Genomic DNA, 24366 nt, shown 5'->3' with positions numbered 1-24366 from the left:
ACGTTCACACTAAATGCTTCAACACAGACCCCAAGGATACAATTGATCAAACTGGATATGATACACACATACACACACTCCATGCATGGCACAGAATGCCACTGTCAGGATCTGGAGGATTATGCTGGCTATGGTCATGGCATGTGGCAAACAATCACACACACAAACACACACAGACAACTAGCTTGTGTCTGCTGGTCTGGACACAAAACACACAGGCAACGGAGATCCACTTGGTGTTGGCACTACCTTGTCCTATGCTCTTGTCTCGCCTTGCTTTTCTCAATAATACTTCAAGCAAATCGAGCAACACAATGTGAAAACCTTGTAGGGAATCTAGGACTACACAATGGAGGGGCACAAAGTGGAAACATCAAGGAACAAAACAATTAAAAAAAAAAAAAAAAAAAAATTGGTCTCATTGCACACCAATAAATACAGTTATCATCCTTCACTTGCACTCTAGCTTACAGATCACAAAGTATCACTGTCTATCGTATTGCAACAATGCTCAGACAAACATGATAAAACAAACTTGATCTAAGATAAGAAACTGACATTTTTGTGGTTCAGTAAAAATAGGATCAACAGAGGGGTAATTTCCTAAGATTATATTTCGCATTTCTTTTTCTTCTTCTTCTAAACAGGCCAGTGCTATATCTTCTTTCTTATTCTTGTTCGTCTTCGGCTGGTTTGGAGACAAACTGACGTCTCTATAAACAGACCCACAACCATTGGAGGCCTAAGAAGAGTCTAAACTTGGAGACACACTGACGTCTCTATAAACAGACTGACAATCCCGTTGGAGGCCTGAAGAAGAATCTAAACTTGGAGACACACTGACGTCTCTATAAACAGACTGACAATCCCGTTGGAGGCCTGAAGAAGAATCTAAACTTGGAGACAAACTGACGTCTCTATAAACAGACTGACAATCCCGTTGGAGGCCTGAAGAAGAATCTAAACTTGGAGACACACTGACGTCTCTATAAACAGACCCACAATTGTTGGAGGCCTGAAGAAGAATCTAAACTTGGAGACACTGACGTCTCTATAAACACTGACATCTCTATAAACAGACTCACAATTGTTGGAGGCCTGAAGAAGAATCTAAACTTGGAGACACACTGACGTCTCTATAAACAGACCCACAATTGTTGGAGGCCTGAAGAAGAATCTAAACTTGGAGGCACACTGACGTCTCTATAAACACTGACATCTCTATAAACAGACTCACAATTGTTGGAGGCCTGAAGAAGAATCTAAACTTGGAGACACTGACGTCTCTATAAACACTGACATCTCTATAAACAGACTCACAATTGTTGGAGGCCTGAAGAAGAATCTAAACTTGGAGACACACTGACGTCTCTATAAACAGACCCACAATTGTTGGAGGCCTGAAGAAGAACCTAACTTGGAGACACACTGATGTCTCTATAAACAGACCCACAATCGTTGGAGGCCTGAAGAAGAATCTAAACTTGGAGACACACTGACGTCTCTATAAACAGACCCACAATTGTTGGAGGCCTGAAGAAGAATCTAAACTTGGAGACACACTGACGTCTCTATAAACAGACTGACAATCCCGTTGGAGGCCTGAAGAAGAATCTAAACTTGGAGACACACTGACGTCTCTATAAACAGACTCACAATCCCGTTGGAGGCCTGAAGAAGAATCTAAACTTGGAGACACACTGACGTCTCTATAAACAAACCCACAATTGTTGGAGGCCTGAAGAAGAATCTAAACTTGGAGACACACTGATGTCTCTATAAACAGACCCACAATTGTTGGAGGCCTGAAGAAGAATCTAAACTTGGAGACACACTGATGTCTCTATAAACAGACCCACAATTATTGGAGGCCTGAAGAAGAATCTAAACTTGGAGGAAAGGCAGGGGTCATGGACAGAATGAGTGGGTTTGATTAGGGATCAAAGGTGACAGGTGGAAGTGGGCCTTTGTTCAAGATATAAATAGAAAATGGTTTCACATAATTTCAAAACAAAACAAAACATGCACTGATACCAGATTCTCACATTCATGTAAAAAAAAAAAAAAAAACAACCCCAAAAAACAAAACCTGCAATGAAAAGAAAAAAAATCCTCGTGTGTACTAACACATGGAGTAAAACCATGCAAAAAAAAAGAAAAAACAAACAAGAAAAAAGAAAAGAAAAAACAAACAAAAAAACCATGGCATCACTCGCAAGACAGAAGAACTATTTACAGCCGACCATGTAAACCAATATGGATACATAACAGTGGGGTGCACGCCGACCACCGACACACATGGTGTGATGGCTTCATGTCTGTTACCTCATCCAAAGCCCTGAGAAAGAAACTGAACAGACTGAACCTGGTGTGTGTGTGTGTGTGGTGTCCGCAGACATGTGCACACACACCGAATGTGATACTGTGGTGATGACACAGCCCAACACTTGAAACAACAAATCTTATATACATGTGTATAAATTAGGACAAAAACAAAAAAAAGTTTGGGGAGGGGGCTGGGGGTGAGAAGACGTGTTCTTCATATTGGATTTGCCCTTCACTCCACCACTCCCACCTCTATCAACCCCCCCCCCCCCTCCCCCCATCCCCTTCAATAAACAATACAACAAGAAACCAAAACAACAACCCACAAACTCATCATGAAATAGTAACAAAATTCATTGAAAAAAAGAAATAAGAAATGTACACCCCCCCAAAAAAAGCCTAAAATCATGGCAGTATAATTTTTTTTTTTAAACCCTCAAAACTGATGCTTTCATCACCGTCCACATGTATTTTGTTTTTTGAACAGGGAAATGTGGATACACGAAAAGATGCAGTCACTCATATTAGTTTCCAAAATTAGCACGAAGATGCATTCACCCATACTGGTTTCAAACCAAACACAATCCAAAATTAGCACAAAAAGATGCATTTACTCGTACTGGTTTCAAACCAAACACAATCCAAAATTAGCACGAAAAGATGCATTCACTCGTACTGGTTTCAAACCAGGTAAACACAATCCAAAATTAGCACGAATAGATGCAGTCATTCATACTGGTTTAAAACCAGTCAAACACAATCCAAAATTAGCACGAATAGATGCAGTCATTCATATTGGTTTAAAACCAAACACAATCCAAAATTAGCACAAATAGATGCAGTCACTCATACTGGTTTCAAACCAGTCAAACACAATCCCAAATTAGCACGAAAAGATGCAGTCACTCATACTGGTTTCAAACCAATCCAACACAATCCAAAATTATGCAATAAAACTCTACCCAAAGAAACTGTTCATGTTTCTTTTCCCAGAACACATCTTTAGTAATGATGATGAACATTCACTCTGACAACAAATAAACAAGTCTGGTAAATATTCTTCTCGAGATGAATAGGGTTTTGTGTCTGACTAGTGGCATTGGCACACAGAGAGAGCGAGAGAAAGAGAGAGCGACTCATCAATACCTGTAAGCAACTTGTGAAAGTCTGCACTTTTGACAACAAATACAAATCTTCTAGTTCCAGTTCTGCAAATTTATTTATGGCTGTCCAAGTTGTCATAAACGTTACCAATAATTCATGCTAATAAACTGTGTTTGTACGAGAACTGGAGCACAGTGCATTGTGTAAAAAAAAACAATAACAACCTCGACCACCTCACATTGCACACATTTCTAGTAAAAAAAACACAAACTGCTGACTGAATTTTACAACTGACAGTCCACTTTTCAATGGGCTGCACAATTATGTCATAACAAACGAGGGCTTGACTTGGATCCAGTGCAACTTTAAGAGTTTCTGAAATATTAAAGAGTAAAATTCTAGGACTATATGCATCACTGGTGATTATTAAAAAGACATTATATAATTCTGTGCTTCAGTTATCAGTATTGGTTTTACAAGTCAACTTTCAGATTTATGTTCAGTGTCATATTGGTTTTACAAGTCAACTTTCAGATTTATGTTCAGTGTCATATTGGTTTTACAAGTCAACTTTCAGATTTATGTTCAGTGTCATATTGGTTTTACAAGTCAACTTTCAGAATTATGTTCAGTGTCATATTTCCCTCCCCCCATGGTAAACCATGAATGCGTGATCTCTTGGCATGAATGACTGGTTTTGCTCACCACCCTATAAATCTACAAATCCAAAGCAACTCGTCACATGAAAATACTGCACTAATTAAATTTTTTTTTTTTACTAAACCATGCTATAACCTAGTCATTTTACTGGATAGTGTTGAAAAACAACCTATCCTGAGAGTTATTTACTGTATATAAATATACCTTGGGGGCTAGTTGGCCTTTGGGGACCGTCCCCAATGCCGACTGTCTCAAAGCCCTCTTGGCCGTGAGTGGGGATGTACCTTGGGCAAGACACTCTCCACTACAATCAAATTCTCGCCCAGGTAGTCAGGACGGCAGCTGCCTCCTAGGTTATTGTGATGGTCAGGAGCAGACATGACCAGCTATCATTCCCTGTACATGTGATATCAGAATCACGATGTGATGATTTAATTCTTTTCTTTACTTTTAATCATTTGTGCTCAGACTGCTGTGTATTGTAGCTGATCCTACTCCACAAACACTATCGGAAAAGCACAACAACAAAAAAAAGAAAAAAAGAAAAGAAAACAAATGCACAGGTTTTCCAACAAGTTCACAACACAGATACAGCGAAGGCAATGATATTCACCAGTGGTCAGGCAGGTTGTGGTTCAACCTGGTTGGAAAGACGCTGATGTCGAGAACCATGACGATAGATTGACAACAAGTTTGTGATGGCAAGTTTGACAGCAGGTATCTGAACACGACCCGCCTCTACCTCAACAAACCAACCACCTCCACACATGCAGCTTACTGCAGAACATCACTGCTTTTTTCAACCATACAAATTTAGTTTCGAGGTTGCTAGCTCCACTGTCAAGTCAAGAGACTATACAGTGACGAAACAGTAACACCCGTCAACACAGTGCATTTTGATGTCAGTGGTCAGTGAAGAGCTATGTTACATCATGGCCATGTGGGGAGGGGGGTGGGAGGGTGGGGATATGGGCTGCATATCACACAGGTTTTTGCATAATGCATTTGGAATTAGTGGCTGAGGGGGTGGGGACAGAGACAGCTCAAAACAACCACACAAAACTGAAACTGTCGAGCAAAACGGCATGGCCTTAATATCATCTTTCCCCAGGAAGTGCCCCCAACCCCCACCCCAACCCTCCCTGTCTCTCACCATGCAGTCAGGGCCTTCCTTCCTCCCTGAAACAACGCTCCCTTCTCACATCACTCTCTCCCTGTCTCTCACCATGCAGTCAGGACCTTCCTTCTTGAAACAACGCTCCCTTCTCACATCACTCCCTTCCTGTCTCTCACCATGCAGTCAGGACCTTCCTTCCTCCTTGAAACAATGCTCCCTTCTCACATCACTCCCTGTATCTCACCATGCAGTCAGGACCTTCCTTCCTCCTTGAAACAATGCTCCCTTCTCACATCACTCCCTGTCTCTCACCATGCAGTCAGGGCCTTCCTTCCTCCCTGAAACAACACTCTCTTCTCACATCACTCACTCCCTGTCTCTCACCATGCAGTCAGGACCTTCCTTCCTCCCTGAAACAACGCTCCCTTCTCACATCACTCACTTCCTGTCTCTCACCATGCAGTCAGGACCTTCCTTCCTCCCTGAAACAACGCTCCCTTCTCACATCCCTCCCTGTCTCTCACCATGCAGTCAGGACCTTCCTTCCTCCTTGAAACAACGCTCCCTTCTCACATCACTCCCTGTCTCTCACCATGCAGTCAGGGCCTTTCTTCCTCCTTGAAACAACGCTCCCTTCTCACATCACTCTCTCCCTGTCTCTCACCATGCAGTCAGAACCTTCCTTCTTGAAACAACGCTCCCTTCTCACATCACTCCCTGATCCCAGCCCTCACCCCCCTCCCAACACCACCATCAACTTCCTTCACACTCAGTCCAGCCAGTTGCTGACAAAAGTCGCCAATAATACCAGCAGAATGAATCCAAATAATATTTGTTCCTTCTGTCTGGAGAGCGCAGTTGCTAACAGCAACTGACTGTGTCTGACTGAAGTGTGTTGCTGTGTTGGGCTGATGGCAACTGGCTGTGTCTGACTGAAGTGTGTTGCTGTGTCAGGCTGACGGCAACTGGCTGTGACTGAAGTGTGTTGCTGTGTCAGGCTGACGGCAACTGGCTGTGTCTGACTGAAGTGTGTTGCCGTGTTGGGCTGATGGCAACTGGCTGTGTCTGACTGAAGTGTGTTGCCGTGTTGGGCTGATGGCAACTGGCTGTGTCTGACTGAAGTGTGTTGCCGTGTTGGGCTGATGGCAACTGGCTGTGTCTGACTGAAGTGTGTTGCTGTGTTGGGCTGATGGCAACAGGCTGTGTCTGACTGAAGTGTGTTGCCGTGTTGGGCTGATGGCAACAGGCTGTGTCTGACTGAAGTGTGTTGCTGTGTTGGGCTGATGGCAACTGGCTGTGTCTGACTGAAGTGTGTTGCCGTGTTGGGCTGATGGCAACTGGCTGTGTTTGACTGAAGTGTGTTGCCGTGTTGGGCTGATGGCAACTGGCTGTGTTTGACTGAAGTGTGTTGCCGTGTTGGGCTGATGGCAACAGGCTGTGTCTGACTGAAGTGTGTTGCTGTGTTGGGCTGATGGCAACTGGCTGTCAGCAACTGACTAGACAAGTGTGAACGTATCTTAAAAACCCCCAACTTGGTCCGAAGTCTACATGTCGTTTCTAAGGGTCAAGGGTCAACCCCCCGACATCACTTTCCCCTCACTCCATCTCTCTCCTTTCTCCCATCAAGATAAAAACCTGGACGCATTATGTGACACACAAACCTGGACGCATTATATGACACACAAACCTGGACGCATTATATGACACACAAACCTGGACGCATTATATGACACACAAACATTTGGTCGTGACTGCACACCTACCATAGTAGGCAAATGTGTTTATGAAAACAAACAAAACGCACACACACACTGAACACAAACTGTGATCTTTTACTCCTGTCAAATGTTCCCAGTCACTATCTCTGAACACTTTATAAGGACTGATATTTTGTTTGCTAATCTTCTACAGCCTGAACTATTAACAGTTATTATCAAAATGCTCTTGGAATACCAGTAACTAAGTCTATACTAAAAATAAATGCAAGAAAAAGTGAAAAAGGCTTGGTGTACTTTTTCCATAGCTTTGAAAAGTGCAACACTGACCACTTGCTACGACTGTGTGAACATGATGAGGGTTTTCCTGTTGTTCCATCTTAAACCAGTGTGCTGGTCAAAACATCATGACGTCAGCACTATGCTTCAGACAGATGACAACAGATGACCATCCCTCATGACACAAAGACGACGATGTGACTGATGGTGTGTATGTGTGTGACTTTGCAGCCGACGTCTGTTCAGAGATAATATATATTGCAAATGGGGCAGTGTCTCCATTGCCAGGTCCTCCGAGAACAGCTGACACAGGTACCAGTTTGAACTGTCAACACAAGACGAATGTCACCAATGACTGGTTGAAAAACAAAACGTTCTTTGGAAGGACAAAAAGTGTAGATAAAACCCCCCAAAAACCAGTCCATTGTTGGCTCCAGACGGTGAAGGAAGCCTCCTTTCTGCAGAACTCAACAGACCTGAACACAGGTGAAGAACTGACTAGAACGGGGAAAGAAGTAAACCACCCACTGTCTGCAACAAAACATGGACGCTGTCCCTCCTTCATTCCTTGCCAGCGTGTTGCTCCTGGCACTCCTGTTTGTCCGCCTGTCTGTCTGTCTGTCTGCCCGCGGTGTGACTGTCCCCTGACTGTCCTGTGAGGACAGTGGTGCAGCCAGGAGGAGGTCTGTGGTGTGGTCAGGGCTGAGGCAGCACTCCGTGGTGTGGTCAGGGCTCAGGCAGCACACTGCTCCACACTGGACAGGGTACAGCCACCCACCGCCTGTGGTCTGCACATACAGCACACTCCTCTCAACTGCATGCCTGAGACATTGCTTTTCATAACACCAGTGTGATCAAGTACATTCCAACATTGTATAGCAATGTGCATGTAAAAATTCAATATTCTCTTCATCTCATTTCAATACATTCATGTGAAATACTACGTCCTGTTCATCTGGGTTCAGTGTGAATGACTGCTATACTATATCACACAATATCAGCCCTTGCTTCATTTGTGGGCTGCCACTCCCATTTTGCTCTCTTGTACTGATCGGCTTGAAAAGCACATATATAACTCCACAATTTAGGTAGCTGTACTGTTTCCTGGGGTGGACTGGACGTCACAGTATTAGAAATAACTGATGTACCCCAGTTCTCTTCTGAAATAGAACCTCAACTGAAATGCTTTAACAGCCACTCTTCAGATAAAGAAGTCCAAATATTACTTACTAAACATAAAAAAACAACACATAAACTCCAGTTGTTGACAAAACCATTCTCAAACATACAGCACACATACATGAAAACCATCAACACAACATAAATATCTCCTGAGCATTGACGCACCTTATTGGTACCAGAAAATCAGTTACTAAACACAAAAATATAACTCAATTGTCCACTAACACTGACCCACACACATACATGAGAACTACAAACAGGCCATATCCCCTAACACTGACCCACACACATACATGAGAACTACAAACAGGCCATATCCCCTAACACTGACCCACACACATACATGAGAACTACAAACAGGTCATATCCCCTAACACTGACCCACACACATACATGATAACTACAAACAGCCCATATCCCCTAACACTGACCCACACACATACATGAGAACTACAAACAGGCCATATCCCCTAACACTGACCCACACACATACATGAGAACTACAAACAGCCCGTGTCCACTAACACTGACCCACACACATACATGAGAACTACAAACAGGCCATATCCCCTAACACTGACCCACACACATACATGAGAACTACAAACAGGTCATATCCCCTAACACTGACCCACACACATACAAGAGAACTACAAACAGGCCATATCCCCTAACACTGACCCACACATACTCAAACATACAGCACACATACATGAAAACCATCAACACAACATAAATATCTCCTGAGCATTGACGCACCTTATTGGTACCAGAAAATCAGTTACTAAACACAAAAAATATTAACTCCAATTGCTGACTAAACCATCCTCAACAGGACACACACATACATGAGAACTACAAACAGGCCATATCCCCTAACACTGACCCACACACAGACATGAGAACTACAAACAGGCAATATCCCTTAACACTGACCCACACACATACATGAGAACTACAAACAGGCCATATCCCCTAACACTGACCCACACACATACATGAGAACTACAAACAGGTCATATCCCCTAACACTGACCCACACACATACATGAGAACTACAAACAGGCCATACCCCCTAACACTGACCCACACACACACATGAGAACTACAAACAGGCCGTGTCCACTAACACTGACCCACACACATACATGAGAACTACAAACAGGCCATACCCCCTAACACTGACCCACACACACACATGAGAACTACAAACAGGCCATACCCCCTAACACTGACCCACACACATACATGAGAATTACAAACAGCCCATATCCCCTAACACTGACCCACACACATACATGAGAACTACAAACAGGCCATATCCCCTAACAATGACCCACACATATACATGAAAACTACAAACAGGCCATATCCCCTAACACTGACCCACACATATACATGAAAACTACAAACAGGCCGTGTCCACTAACACTAACCCACACACATACATGAGAACTACAAACAGGCCATATCCCCTAACACTGACCCACACACATACATGAGAACTACAAACAGGCCATATCCCCTAACACTGACCCACACACATACATGAGAACTACAAACAGGCCATACCCCCTAACACTGACCCACACACACACATGAGAACTACAAACAGGCCGTGTCCACTAACACTGACCCACACACATACATGAGAACTACAAACAGGTCATATCCCCTAACACTGACCCACACACATACATGAGAACTACAAACAGGCCATATCCCCTAACACTGACCCACACACATACATGAGAACTACAAACAGGTCATATCCCCTAACACTGACACACACACATACATGAGAACTACAAACAGGCCATATCCCCTAACACTGACCCACACACATACATGAGAACTACAAACAGGCCATATCCCCTAACACTGACCCACACACATACATGAAAACTACAAACAGGCCATATCCCCTAACACTGACCCACACACATACATGAGAACTACAAACAGGCCATGTCCACTAACACTGACCCACACACACACATGAGAACTACAAACAGACCGTGTCCACTAACACTGACCCACACACATACATGAGAACTACAAACAGGCCATATCCCCTAACACTGACCCACACATATACACGAAAACTACAAACAGGCCGTGTCCACTAACACTGACCCACACACATACATGAGAACTACAAACAGGCCATATCCCCTAACACTGACCCACACACATACATGAGAACTACAAACAGGCCATATCCCCTAACACTGACCCACACACATACATGAGAACTACAAACAGGCCATATCCCCTAACACTGACACACACACATACATGAGAACTACAAACAGGTCACATCCCTAGAGCACTGACCCAGACTTATTTGTAGCGGAACTTCTTGACGCAGTCGTTGCCCAGGTCAGCCACCACCAGCCTGAAGTCGGACATGGGGGCCAGGCCGCTGGGCCTCCTCAGCTTGTCTGCCTGACTGTCCAGCACGTACAGCGCCTTGCCCCCCCCACTCAGGACCTGCACGTAGCTCCGCCCCTTCTCCGTCTTGGTGGCCAGGATGTGGCTGCTGCCGTCCACACAGATGCCCCCATACTGACCCTTGCCAGAGTCCACCAGCCGCCGAGAGAACTTGCCGTCCTTGCTGAAGATCTGGATGCGGTGATCAGCGATGAGGATCTCGTCGTTCTTGCCGACGGTCAGCGCGGCGATCAGCTTGAACTGGCCGTCCTTGTCCCCTCGGCTGCCGAAGGTGGTGGTCAGTGTGCCCGAGGGGTCGAAGATGAAGATCTTGCTGGCAGCGGCGTCAGCCACGATGACCTCCCCCCGGCTGTTGACGGCAACGTCGATGGGCTCCTGGAAGCCGGGATTGGTGAACTGGCGCAGCATGTCCCCCTCGGGGGTCATCACCGTCACCATGCGAGTGCGCCAGTTGACGACGGCCAGGTTGCCGTCGGGCGTCATGCAGAGACCTGTGGCACTCTGGCTCTCCAGTCCTTCCGGCCCCAACGCCCGCAGGAAGTCCCCGTTCTGAGACATGACCTTGACCCGGCTGTTGCCCGTGTCCAGTACGTACACTACGTCCTCCGCCCCTACACACAGCCGTACTGGCTGACAGAAGTTGTCTCGCCCTGACCCCCGAGAGCCAATGCGGGCGATGGGGTTTATATGTTCTGAGACATCCACGGCAAAGGGGCTGTCCTTGATGGGTCGGCTGAATATATTGACACACATCTTCAGCTTGCCTGGTTTCTGTGGCAAGAAGAGGATGTCGTAGGACCCGTCCTCATTATCTTTGATCTTGGCCTCCACGCTGTCTCCATTCTCCGCCCGCAGGTCCACTGTGATGGGGTCACCGCCCGTCATGCGGGGGTTGCCGTGGTAATCGACGGTGAAGATGCGGATAGAGGATCGGAGGTGTGCGGTGGTGGGGAAGACCTTGGCCGTGCTGAGGGCAGGGAAGGTGGTGCTGACGCTGATCTGCCCGAAGTGGCTGACGGCCTTGGCGATGTCGCGCAGCGCGTCGTTGTGCTTGTAGTCGTAGCGCAGGAAGGAGTTCTCACGGGGCTCCGACAAGGTGCTGGTCGTGTCCAGCTTCTCATTCAGGTCAGAGATCTTCTTGGTGATGTTGCGAACCTGGGGCCACACACCACACCACGTTAAGAGCTTTAACAATGGGGATCATGATTGTTCACATAGTACACCACATCACGTTAAGAGCTTTAACAATGGGGATCATGATTGTTCGCATAGTACACCACATCACGTTAAGAGCTTTAACAATGGGGATCATGATTGTTCGTATAGTACATTACAGTACACTAAGATTGTCATGTACTGTTGTGTTCAGAATTGATGTGAGAAGTTGTCTGAGACCCTGTTGACACTATAGGGTGACATCTCTGGTGACACTCTGGTGTAAAACAGGTGACTTTGGGGTCAAACACGATGCATACAAGTACGTACTACATGCAGGACAGTGTTTTGCTTGCAGTGTATGCACATCATGCAGGTACTCACCAAGTAGTGCCTCATATGTATCTCAGTGCCACACTGCTAGTCATATCCACGAAAAACTGTCACAACTGTCACTACTATTGTCCTTATCACATGAATGATTTGAACTTTGTCTCAAAGAGAATATATGCCTTTCACTACACTAGCAGTCACTGAGCCAGAAACAGATCATTATGATAATCTACACAATTTTTGAACAAAAACTATTCAGAAACGATACTGTCTCTAAATATGCATGTCCATGTCACAATCATCACGTAATATGCCACACAAAGGTGACACGTGTGCGATATACCTTGAAGCAGTCATGCCAGTTACTTCACAAGTATACACCACAATTTTCACACTTCTTACTTTTTAAACTTTTCAACACCCGCTATTTGTGCTTCTGTAGCAACAGCTTATTGCACTCTCTCCTTGTCATTCATTTGAAACAGATCAAAATTATTATCTGTTAGAGCGTTGTAAAACTCATCATCAGAAAACTGGTCACAATCTGAACTTTCTACACATTCCGTTTTTCTGTGTCCGTGTGTCTACACAGCACAGCGGCAAGAATGTAGCGGCGCCCACTTTCCCACGGCCTAGGGAGGGAGAAGGGGGTGTCTGGCATCCATTCCACTCATAAACACTGCCCTGCTAGTGACCCGGTCAAGGATAGATGACGCGCACTGACGACGCGACTCGTGGGAAGTTCAAAGCGCTTTCTGCGAGAACCGATTTTCCGGACTGCAGGAAGGAAAGGGGGAATTCTCTGCTGCACGGTTTTCCGGCCTCCAGGAATGAAGGGTAAAAATCCTGTAAACCGGAAAACCGTGCTGCAGGGATGAAAGAGTTAAGAGCTTAACAATGGTGATCATGATGGTTTGTATACCACATTAAGAGCTTGAACAGTAATGGTGATCATGATTGTTCGTATAGTACACCACACCACGAAAAGAGCTTTAACAACGGTGATCATGATTGTTGACATAGTACACCACGTCATGTTTAGAGCTTGAACAATAATGGTGACCATGATTGTTCGTATAGTACACCACATCATGTTTAGAGCTTGAACAGTAATGGTGATCATGATTGTTTATATAGCACACCACCACCAAATTTAAAGATTGAACAATAATGGTGATAATGGTTGTATATATAGGATACCACAACGTTTGCAAGTAAGATGAGCTGGCAATGAAAAAAAAACAAAGATCAAATTCTGTGTCCCCATCAAGAACTATGAAAAAAGAAATTTCTGCCAGTCTCCAGAAACCACCAAACAAACAGACCCCAAATTCTATCATGTATTGATGTTTTGCTGGAGTTAAACTGGAAAATCTGTTGTTTTGTTTTCATCATACTACTACTAATAAAGGCTACCAATATAGCACTCTGTCAAGAAAAGCACTCTGGGCCCTTCACAAAACACAAGACATTATACATAACACGTTACATCAAAGCTGCACATACACACCTTAATGTACATTACATGACAAAGGTTGAATTAAAAGATGGGAGCAATGATGACAATGATGATTAAGGAAGGACGTACCTCCACCTGATACTACTGTATAGAAACAATGATGATGTCAACAATAACGACGAAGGACCTACCAACCCCCTGATACTGCAGCCAATCACACTTATTCTGCACCTGATGAAAACAATGATGATGACAACAAAGATATACAATAAAGCACCTACATACAACTGGTACTGCAGCCCCTTACACTTACTTTGCACCTGATGGAAACAATGATGATAAAAACAATGACGACAAAGGACCAACCTCCACCCGGTACCGCAGGATGGGAACAGTGATGATGACGACGATGACGACAATGATGAATGACCTACCCCCACCAGGTACTACAGGGAAAAAAAACGACGATGAAAACAGTGATGAAGACAACAAAGCACCTAACTCCACCTGGTACCGCAGGATGGGAACAGTGATGATGACGACAACAACAACGATGAATGACCTATCTCCACCTGGTACTACAGGAAGAAAAAACGACGATGAAAACAGCGATGACAATGAAGGACCTACCTCCACCCGCTACTGCAGCCAATCACACTCGTTCTGCACCTGATGGAAACCATGATAAAAACAGCGATGACGACAAAGAAGGATACTGCAGGATGAAAACAGTGATAACAACAACAATAATGACAAGGACCTACCACCTACTGGTACTACAGGATGAAAACAATGATAACAACAACAATAATGACAAGGACCTACCACCTACTGGTACTACAGGATGAAAACAATGATAACAACAACGATAATGACAACAATGACGACGTGCACCTACCCCCTACTGGTACTACAGGATGAAAACAATGATAACAACAATGATAACAACAACAATGACGACATGCACCTACCTCCTACTGGTACTACAGGATGAAAACAATGATAACAACAATGATAACGACAACAATGACGACATGCACCTACCTCCTACTGGTACTGGAGGATGAAAACAATGATAACAACAATGATAACGACAACAATGACGACATGCACCTACCTTCTGGTACTACAGGATGAAAACAATGATAACAACAATGATAACAACAACAATGACGACATGCACCTACCTCCTACTGGTACTACAGGATGAAAACAATGATAACAACAATGATAACGACAACAATGACGACATGCACCTACCTCCTACTGGTACTGGAGGATGAAAACAATGATAACAACAATGATAACGACAACAATGACGACATGCACCTACCTTCTGGTACTACAGGATGAAAACAATGATAACAACAATGATAACAACAACAATGACGACATGCACCTACCTCCTACTGGTACTGGAGGATGAAAACAATGATAACAACAATGATAACAACAACAATGATGACATGCACCTACCTCCTACTAGTACTGCAGCCCATCACACTTGTTCTGCACCTAACCGAAACAATGACGATAAAAACAGTGATGATAAAAACAGCAATGAAGACGACCAAGCACCTACCTCCACCTAGTACCGCAGCCGATCTCACTCGTTCTGCACCTGACCAAAACAATGACAATAAAAACGACGACAATAAAAACAGCGATGATGACGACGATGAAGCACCTACCTCCACCTGGTACTGAAGCCCATCACACTCGTTCTGCACCTGACCAAAACAATGACAATAAAAACGATGATGATAAAAACAGCAATGAAGACGACCAAGCACCTACCTCCACCTAGTACAGCAGCCCATCACACTCGTTCTGCACCTGACCGAAACAACAATGATAAAAACAACAATGAGAAAAACAGCGATGATGACGACGATGAAGCACCTACCTCCACCTGGTACAGCAGCCGATCTCACTTGTTCTGCACGTGACCAAAACAATGACAATAAAAACGATGACGATAACAACAGCGATGATGACGACAATGAAGCACCTACCTCCACCTGGTATTGAAACCCATCACACTCGTTCTGCACCTGACCAAAACAATGACAATAAAAACGACGACGATAACAACAGCGATGATGACGACGATGAAGCACCTACCTCCACCTGGTACTGAAGCCCATCACACTCGTTCTGCACCTGACCAAAACAATGACAATAAAAACGACGACGATAAAAACAGCGATGATGACAACGATGAAGCACCTACCTCCACCTGGTACTGAAGCCCATCACACTCGTTCTGCACCTTGTCCTTCTCGGCCTGGATCAGGTCCAGCTGTTCCTTCAGCACGTTCTTCTTCTCCTCCTTCACCTTGCGCACCCACTGCAGACATTCGTGCCGCCGGCGGTCCACCACGGCGATCACGTCCTGGAAGGACCGGTTGATGCTGTCCAGCGTCTTGTCCACTGACAGCTCCAGCTGACGCAGCTCCTCCGACACCGCGTCGTAGGCCGAGTTGAGGTTCTTGATGCACAGGTGTGCCTGTCACCAAGGGGAAAGAGCGAAATTTGAGTTTACATCTGTTTCAGTGTACCTCTGATACAGCGTTGTCGGCAGAGTTGAGGTTCTTGATGCACAGGTGTGCCCGAGGACAGAGGGAGGTTTTGTTAGGTTTAGTGTGACATGGGTTTCAGTGTTGGCATTTACCTCTGACACAGTGTTGGCAGAGTGCCTGTTGCCATGGGGACAGAGGGAAATTTTTGTGTAACATCTGTTTCTGTGTGGCATTTACCTGACAGTCATAGGCAGAGTTGAGGTTCTTGGGGCACAGAGAAAACTGTGTAACATCTATTTCAGTGTAGCATTTATACACCACCACCCCCACCCCCCCCCCCGACACGCCGTTGTAGGCAGAGTTGAGGTTCTTGATACACAGGTGTGCCTGTTACCATGGGGACAAACAAAACTTTAAGTGTAACATGTTTCAGTGTGGCATGTACCCCCTGACATGACGTTGCAGGCAAGAGTTGAGGTTCTTGAGGCAGGGGGAATGAGCAGGGTCCACAAAAAGTCAACAGCCATGTGGGAACTTGGTTTTCTTCTCAGGGCCATGTTGAAATATTGCTGACTTGTCAGTAAACTGCAGTGAATGCAGCCCCTGTGATAAGCACCACTCATAACAAGAAGTCCCTCCTGACACCCCCACCCCCGCTACACCCAACCCCCCCCTCCACCCCTAACCCCTCACCTCCCCAGACCACTGGTGTACAACGCTTGCCTTCAATGACACACATAACCAACCACTGGTGTACAATGCTTGCCTTCAATGACACACATAACCAACGACTGGTGTACAACGCTTGCCTTCAATGACACACATAACCAACCACTGGTGTACAACGCTTGCCTTCAATGACACACATAACCAACCACTGGTGTACAACGCACACAACCAACCAGTGGTGCACAACACACAACCAACCAGTGGTGCACAACACACACAACCAACCAGTGGTGCACACAACCAACCAGTGGTGCACAACACACACAACCAACCAGTGGTGCACAACACACACAACCAACCAGTGGTGCACACAACCAACCAGTGGTGCACAACACACACAACCAACCAGTGGTGCACACAACCAACCAGTGGTGCACAACACACACAACCAACCAGTGGTGCACAACACACACAACCAACCAGTGGTGCACAACACACAACCAACCAGTGGTGCACAACACACACAACCAACCAGTGGTGCACAACACACAACCAACCAGTGGTGCACACAACCAACCAGTGGTGCACAACACACACAACCAACCAGTGGTGCACAACACACAACCAACCAGTGGTGCACACAACCAACCAGTGGTGCACAACACACACAACCAACCAGTGGTGCACAACACACACAACCAACCAGTGGTGCACAACACACACAACCAACCAGTGGTGCACACAACACACACAACCAACCAGTGGTGCACGCAACACACACACACAACCAACCAGTGGTGCACGCAACACACACACACACAACCAACCAGTGGTGCACAACACACACACACACAACCAACCAGTGGTGCACAACACACACACAACCAACCAGTGGTATACACAACCAACCAGTGGTGCACACAACCAACCAGTGGTGCACACAACACACACAACCAACCAGTGGTGCACGCAACACACACACACAACCAACCAGTGGTGCACGCAACACACATACACACAACCAACCAGTGGTGCACACAACACACACAACCAACCAGTGGTGCACAATACACACAACCAACCAGTGGTGCACACAATACACACAACCAACCAGTGGTGCACAATACACACAACCAACCAGAGGTGCACGCAACACACACAACCAACCAGTGGTGCACGCAACACACACACACACAACCAACCAGTGGTGCACGCAACACACACAACCAACCAGTGGTGCACGCAACACACACACACACAACCAACCAGTGGTGCACACAATACACACAACCAACCAGTGGTGCACACAATACACACAACCAACCAGTGGTGCACAATACACACAACCAACCAGAGGTGCACGCAACACACACACACACAACCAACCAGTGGTGCACGCAACACACACACACACACACACAACCAACCAGTGGTGCACACAACACACACACACACAACCAACCAGTGGTGCACACAACACACACAACCAACCAGTGGTGCACACAACACACACAACCAACCAGTGGTGCACGCAACACACACACACACAACCAACCAGTGGTGCACACAACACACACAACCAACCAGTGGTGCACAATACACACAACCAACCAGAGGTGCACAACACACACAACCAACCAGTGGTGCACAACACACACAACCAACCAGTGGTGCACAACACACAACCAACCAGTGGTGCACACAACCAACCAGTGGTGCACAACACACACAACCAACCAGTGGTGCACAACACACACAACCAATCAGTGGTGCACACAACACACAACCAACCAGTGGTGCACACAACCAACCAGTGGTGCACAACACACACAACCAACCAGTGGTGCACAACACACAACCAACCAGTGGTGCACACAACCAACCAGTGGTGCACAACACACACAACCAACCAGTGGTGCACAACACACACAACCAACCAGTGGTGCACAACACACACAACCAACCAGTGGTGCACACAACACACACAACCAACCAGTGGTGCACAACACACAACCAACCAGTGGTGCACACCACACTTGCCTTGAAGAGCAGGATTTCCGACATCCTCTTGATGGCGATGGCGAAGGGGATGACGGTGTGCTCGCTGGCCCCACGGCCGCTGTGTGTGCTGGTGTCCAGGCACAGGGAGCAGAAGACGATGTCACACGTCTCACAGAACAGCAGTTCCTGCCGCCACACACAGCAAACAACAACAATGCTAACATACCTCACTGATTCACCTTGCTTATCACACATTAAATATATATTTTTAAAAAGTCCTCACAATCATATTGGAAACTTTTTTTTTTTTTTTTTTTTGTAAGTCCTGACAATCCTATGAAAAGTCTTACAGTCCTATCAAAACAAAGGAAAAGAAAAAAAAAGTCCTCAAAATACTATCCAAAGCAAATGGAAGACATCAATGCAACTGTCTGACAGACAACAGTTCCTTTGCCACAAACAGCACACAGCATTGCATACCTCATTCATTTCACTTTCCTGAGGAAAACACAAAAAAGTCCTCACAACACTGTACAAAAACCCATTCCTGAAGACTGAAAAACAGCCCTCACAACACTGTACAAAAACCCATTCCTGAAGACGAGAAAAACAGCACTGACAACACTGTACAAAAACCCATTCCTGATGACAACACTGTACAAAAACCCATTCCTGATGACAAGAAAAACAGCCCTGACAACACTGTACAAAAACGCATTCCTGACGACCAGAAAAACAGCCCTGACAACACTGTACAAAAACCCATTCCTGAAGACCAGAAAAACAGCCCTCACAACACTGTACAAAAACCTATTCCTGAAGACAAGAAAAACAGCCCTCACAACACTGTACAAAAACCCATTCCTGAAGACCAGAAAAACAGCCCTCACAACACTGTACAAAAACCCATTCCTGAAGACAAGAAAAACAGCCCTCACAACACTGTACAAAAACCCATTCCTGAAGACCAGAAAAAACAGCCCTCACGACACTGTACAAAAACCCATTCCTGAAGACAGAAAAACAGCCCTCACAACACTGTACAAAAACCCATTCCTGAAGACCAGAAAAACAGCCCTCACAACACTGTACAAAAACCCATTCCTGAAGACGAGAAAAACAGCCCTCACAACACTGTACAAAAACCCATTCCTGAAGACGAGAAAAACAGCCCTCACAACACTGTACAAAAACCCATTCCTGAAGACGAGAAAAACAGCCCTCACAACACTGTACAAAAACCCATTCCTGATGACAAGAAAAACAGCTCTGACATAACTGTACAAAAACCCATTCCTGAAGACGAGAAAAACAGCCCTCACAACACTGTACAAAAACCCATTCCTGATGACAAGAAAAACAGCCCTCACAACACTGTACAAAGACCCATTCCTGATGACAAGAAAAATAGCCCTCACAACACTGTACAAAAACCCATTCCTGATGACAAGAAAAACAGCCCTCACAACACTGTACAAAGACCCATTCCTGATGACAAGAAAAATAGCCCTGACAACACTGTACAAAAACCCATTCCTGATGACAAGAAAAACAGCCCTCACAACACTGTACAAAAACCCATTCCTGAAGACCAGAAAAATAGCCCTCACAACACTGTACAAAAACCCATTCCTGACGACAAGAAAAACAGCTCTGACATAACTGTACAAAAACCCATTCCTGAAGACAAGAAAAACAGCCCTCACAACACTGTACAAAAACCCATTCCTGAAGACCAGAAAAACAGCCCTCACAACACTGTACAAAAACCCATTCCTGATGACATGTGGCATGTACCTTGTGCACATTAGACAATTTCATCAGTATGCACCAAACAATTGGGTACATGTGCTTTAACCTTTCCCTGTGCACTTATCACTTGGGTTCATGTGAACCAACTCAAATGCACCAAACATTCAGGTGCATGTGTATTCACCTGACTGGTATGCACTGAACATGTACGTGCTGACGGCAACAGTATGCAGTGAACACTCAGGTATCATGTGTACCGACTTTAACAGTATGCACCAAACACTGGGGTACATGTGCACCGACCTTATCAGTACGCACCAAACACTGGGGCACATGTGCACCAACCTTATCAGTGTGCACCGAACACTTGGGGATGACGTCACGACGTTGCTGAGCCATAAGGTCCAGAAGCTGATTGACGATGAAACTGGGCGGGAATGCCGACACTCCGCCTTGTGGCATGTGGATTGTCTCCCTGCATATTGGACAGCGGAACGACCCTGTGTCTGCACACACACACACAACACAACACAACACAACATGGGGAAATGAGACACGCTCTTTTGGGTCTGGCACCAAGGCACTTTAGGGTCAGTAATGCCACACTTTAGGGTAAATCATGATGTACTTTTGGGTAAGTCACGACATACTTTTGGGTCACTCACAACACACTTTTGGGTCAGTCACGACATACTTCTGGGTCAGTCATGACGTACTTTGGGGTCAGTCATGACATACTTTTGGGTTAGTCATGATGTACTTTTCAGTTCAGTCATGGAATACTTTTGGGTCAGTCATGACATACTTTTGGGTCAGTCATGATGTACTTTCCGGTTCAGTCATGGAATACTTTTGGGTCAGTCATGACATACTTTTGGGTCAGTCATGATGTACTTTTTGGTTCAGTCATGGAATACTTTTGGGTCAGTCATGACATACTTTTGGGTCAGTCATGGAATACTTTTGGGTCAGTCATGACATACTTTTTGGGTCAGTCATGTTGTACTTTTCGGTTCAGTCATGGAATACTTTTGGGTCAGTCATGACATACTTTTCGGTCAGTCATGACGTACTTTTCGGTTCAGTCATGACATACTTTTGGGTCAGTCATGACATACTTTTGGGTCAGCCATGACGTACTTTTGGGTCAGTCATGATGTACTCTTGGGTCAGTAACGACATGCTTTTGGGTCAGTCATGACATACTTTTGGGTCAGTCATGACATACTTTGGGGTCAGTCATGACATACTTTGGGGTCAGTAACAACATACTTTTGGGTTAGTCATAACATACTTTTGGGTCAGTCATGACATACTTTTGGGTCAGTCATAATGTAATTTGGGTCATTCATGACCTACTTTTGGGTAAGTCAAGACATACTTTTGGGTCAGTCATATGTAATTTGGGTCAGTCATGATATACTTTTGGGTCAGTCATGACATACTTTTGGGTCAGTCATGACATACTTTTGGGTCAGTTGCAAATCAAACTTTAGCATCAATCACTGTTTATGCCAAACAACTGCAACTGCAGACCATGTATGTTATGCAACTCAGTACAGACACTGTATGTATGTCAGTCAACTCAGTACAGACACTGTATGTATGTCATGCAACTTAGTACACTGTATGTATGTCAGTCAACTCGGTACAGACCCTGTATGTATGTCAATCAACTCAGTACAGACCCTGTATGTATGTCAGTCAACTCAGTACACTGTATGTATGTCAGTCAACTCAGTACAGACCCTGTATGTATGTCAGTCAACTCAGTACAGACACTGTATGTATGTCAGTCAACTCAGTACAGACACTGTATGTATGCACCAGACTGCTGTCCCCCAAACACACACACACGCACACACACACACACACGTGTAGAAATGAAGACGACCTTATCAGCTGAAGCAGTGCAACAAGACTGCTCTGGTTTCACACCAGGGAACCTTATGTCCACCGCTATCTTTACAGCTGGCTTGGAACTTCCACTTGCCAATGCCTTCTCAAATTTGACATTCATACCAGGCATCACTGAGAGAGGGAAGATGTGAAAGTATGAGCGTGTGTGTGTATATGTGTGCTTAGTTATGCAAACGTGTCCATGCATGTGTGTGTGTGTGTGTGTGTGCGTGTGTGTGCGCGTGCACGCATGTGTGTCTGTGTGCAAGTGCATGCATGTGTGTGTGAGAAGGAAAGAGAAAGACTGAATGTATGTTGGTGAGTGCATGTAGAGGCATGTGTATTTGTATATCAATTCAACACGCATACACACACATACACACACACACACACACACACACACAAACACACACAGGGTGAATATTCAATCCAAGCGCAGATGTCTTCCGTTTTCCATAAGAAGTGGAAAAAGCGTCAAAACAAGAAGAAGAGGGGAAAAAAAGACCCCCCAAAACAACAAAACAATACATATACAATACATATATACACACATAAATATGTGTGTCTGTGCGTGTGCGAACTTGCGCATACGTGTGTGAAATCATGTAATGTTGCATATTATTTTGAGTCCCATCTTAACAAGTGCGTGCATGATTTCAGCATACAGAATGCATTAAAAACTAATCAATGATATAATGCAATCTCGCTATATATATATATATATATATATATATATATATATATATATATATATATATATATATATATATATATATAAGACACAAAATCAACTTCCTTGGCAATTAGCAACAGATTCTAAAGGGCAACACCCCCCACCCCCCACAAAAAAAATACAACAAAAAAACACCGTAAAACCAGCTTTCCCAGAGTCACTGACCCAACGTCTGAGCGGCGACAATCCTCTCCAGACAGGACCGACACACCGTGTGTGAGCAGGGCAGCAGCTTGGGCGTGCGGTCCGTCCCGTCGTAGGTGCACAGGCAGGTGCCGCAGGTCAGGAAACTGTCGTTGAAATCCTCATAGTTGATGGACACAGTTTCCACCAGGGTTGATGACATCATTGCTGGAACACAGAGGGCACATTTTAAGACCTTTGTCAAAATGGAGGGGGGGAAAAAAAAGCACAAACATTACACCACCAGCTCTCAAGTGACCCATCGATTTCACTCCCATGCAACTGAAGCCAGCAATCTGCCCACAAAATGGCTGTGGCTGAGACAGCCTGGACAAACACACAGACACCATGATACCCCTCAACCCTGCCACCACCTCCCATCTCACCCAATATCCACTGCACAAGGGGGTGGGGGGAGGGGGTGGGGGGGGGTGCGCTAAAGGAATCTTCAGGATTTCTCTTTTTTTTGTGTGGTCAATAATCTGGGAATGACCGAGCCCTCTTCTTTGCACAAGCAGTGCTGTCGTTTGCTTGGTGTCAACACAAGCACCAACCCTATTTTTTTCCGAAAATTAATAAAAACCTAAACTGTTCCTCATGACCCATTATTGGCTTCGGTTTCATTAACATCAGTTTCATTAACATCCATCCAACCCAGAGTTCAATCAATCATTTTATTGTCTGAACTAGAGTACAGAAATTCGCCTTCAGGCTCGTCGCAAAGAAATGAAACACTTATTTCAAGAGATAGTAGCTTTAAAAGTGAAGACATTCATTCCATCATCAATCAATTGTTGAAGTTTCTTTCTGTATCACAATGTGTA

At 45.1% G+C, this 24366-nt stretch overlaps 1 protein-coding gene across 1 annotated transcript in view; it reads right to left on the bottom strand.

Moving 5' to 3' along the window:
- Nucleotides 1–2664: 2664 nt before the first annotated feature.
- The window catches only part of LOC143287612 (tripartite motif-containing protein 2-like), a 156174-nt gene continuing 134472 nt past the window's right edge, over nucleotides 2665–24366 (bottom strand). Inside the window, exons 3-8 of the mRNA XM_076595730.1 lie at nucleotides 23525–23710; nucleotides 21073–21233; nucleotides 19015–19161; nucleotides 16017–16292; nucleotides 10720–11991; nucleotides 2665–7988 (exon numbers count right to left, since the gene is read on the bottom strand). Coding sequence (XP_076451845.1) covers nucleotides 10726–11991; nucleotides 16017–16292; nucleotides 19015–19161; nucleotides 21073–21233; nucleotides 23525–23708 — 2034 coding nt within the window. The 5' untranslated portion in view covers nucleotides 23709–23710 and the 3' untranslated portion in view covers nucleotides 2665–7988; nucleotides 10720–10725. The remainder of the gene's footprint in view (nucleotides 7989–10719; nucleotides 11992–16016; nucleotides 16293–19014; nucleotides 19162–21072; nucleotides 21234–23524; nucleotides 23711–24366) is intronic.

Source organism: Babylonia areolata, chromosome 11 (assembly GCF_041734735.1).
Source record: "Babylonia areolata isolate BAREFJ2019XMU chromosome 11, ASM4173473v1, whole genome shotgun sequence".
In the NCBI taxonomy this organism is placed as follows: Eukaryota; Metazoa; Mollusca; class Gastropoda; order Neogastropoda; family Buccinidae; genus Babylonia; species Babylonia areolata.
This window is presented reverse-complemented; position numbering and strand designations above follow the sequence as displayed.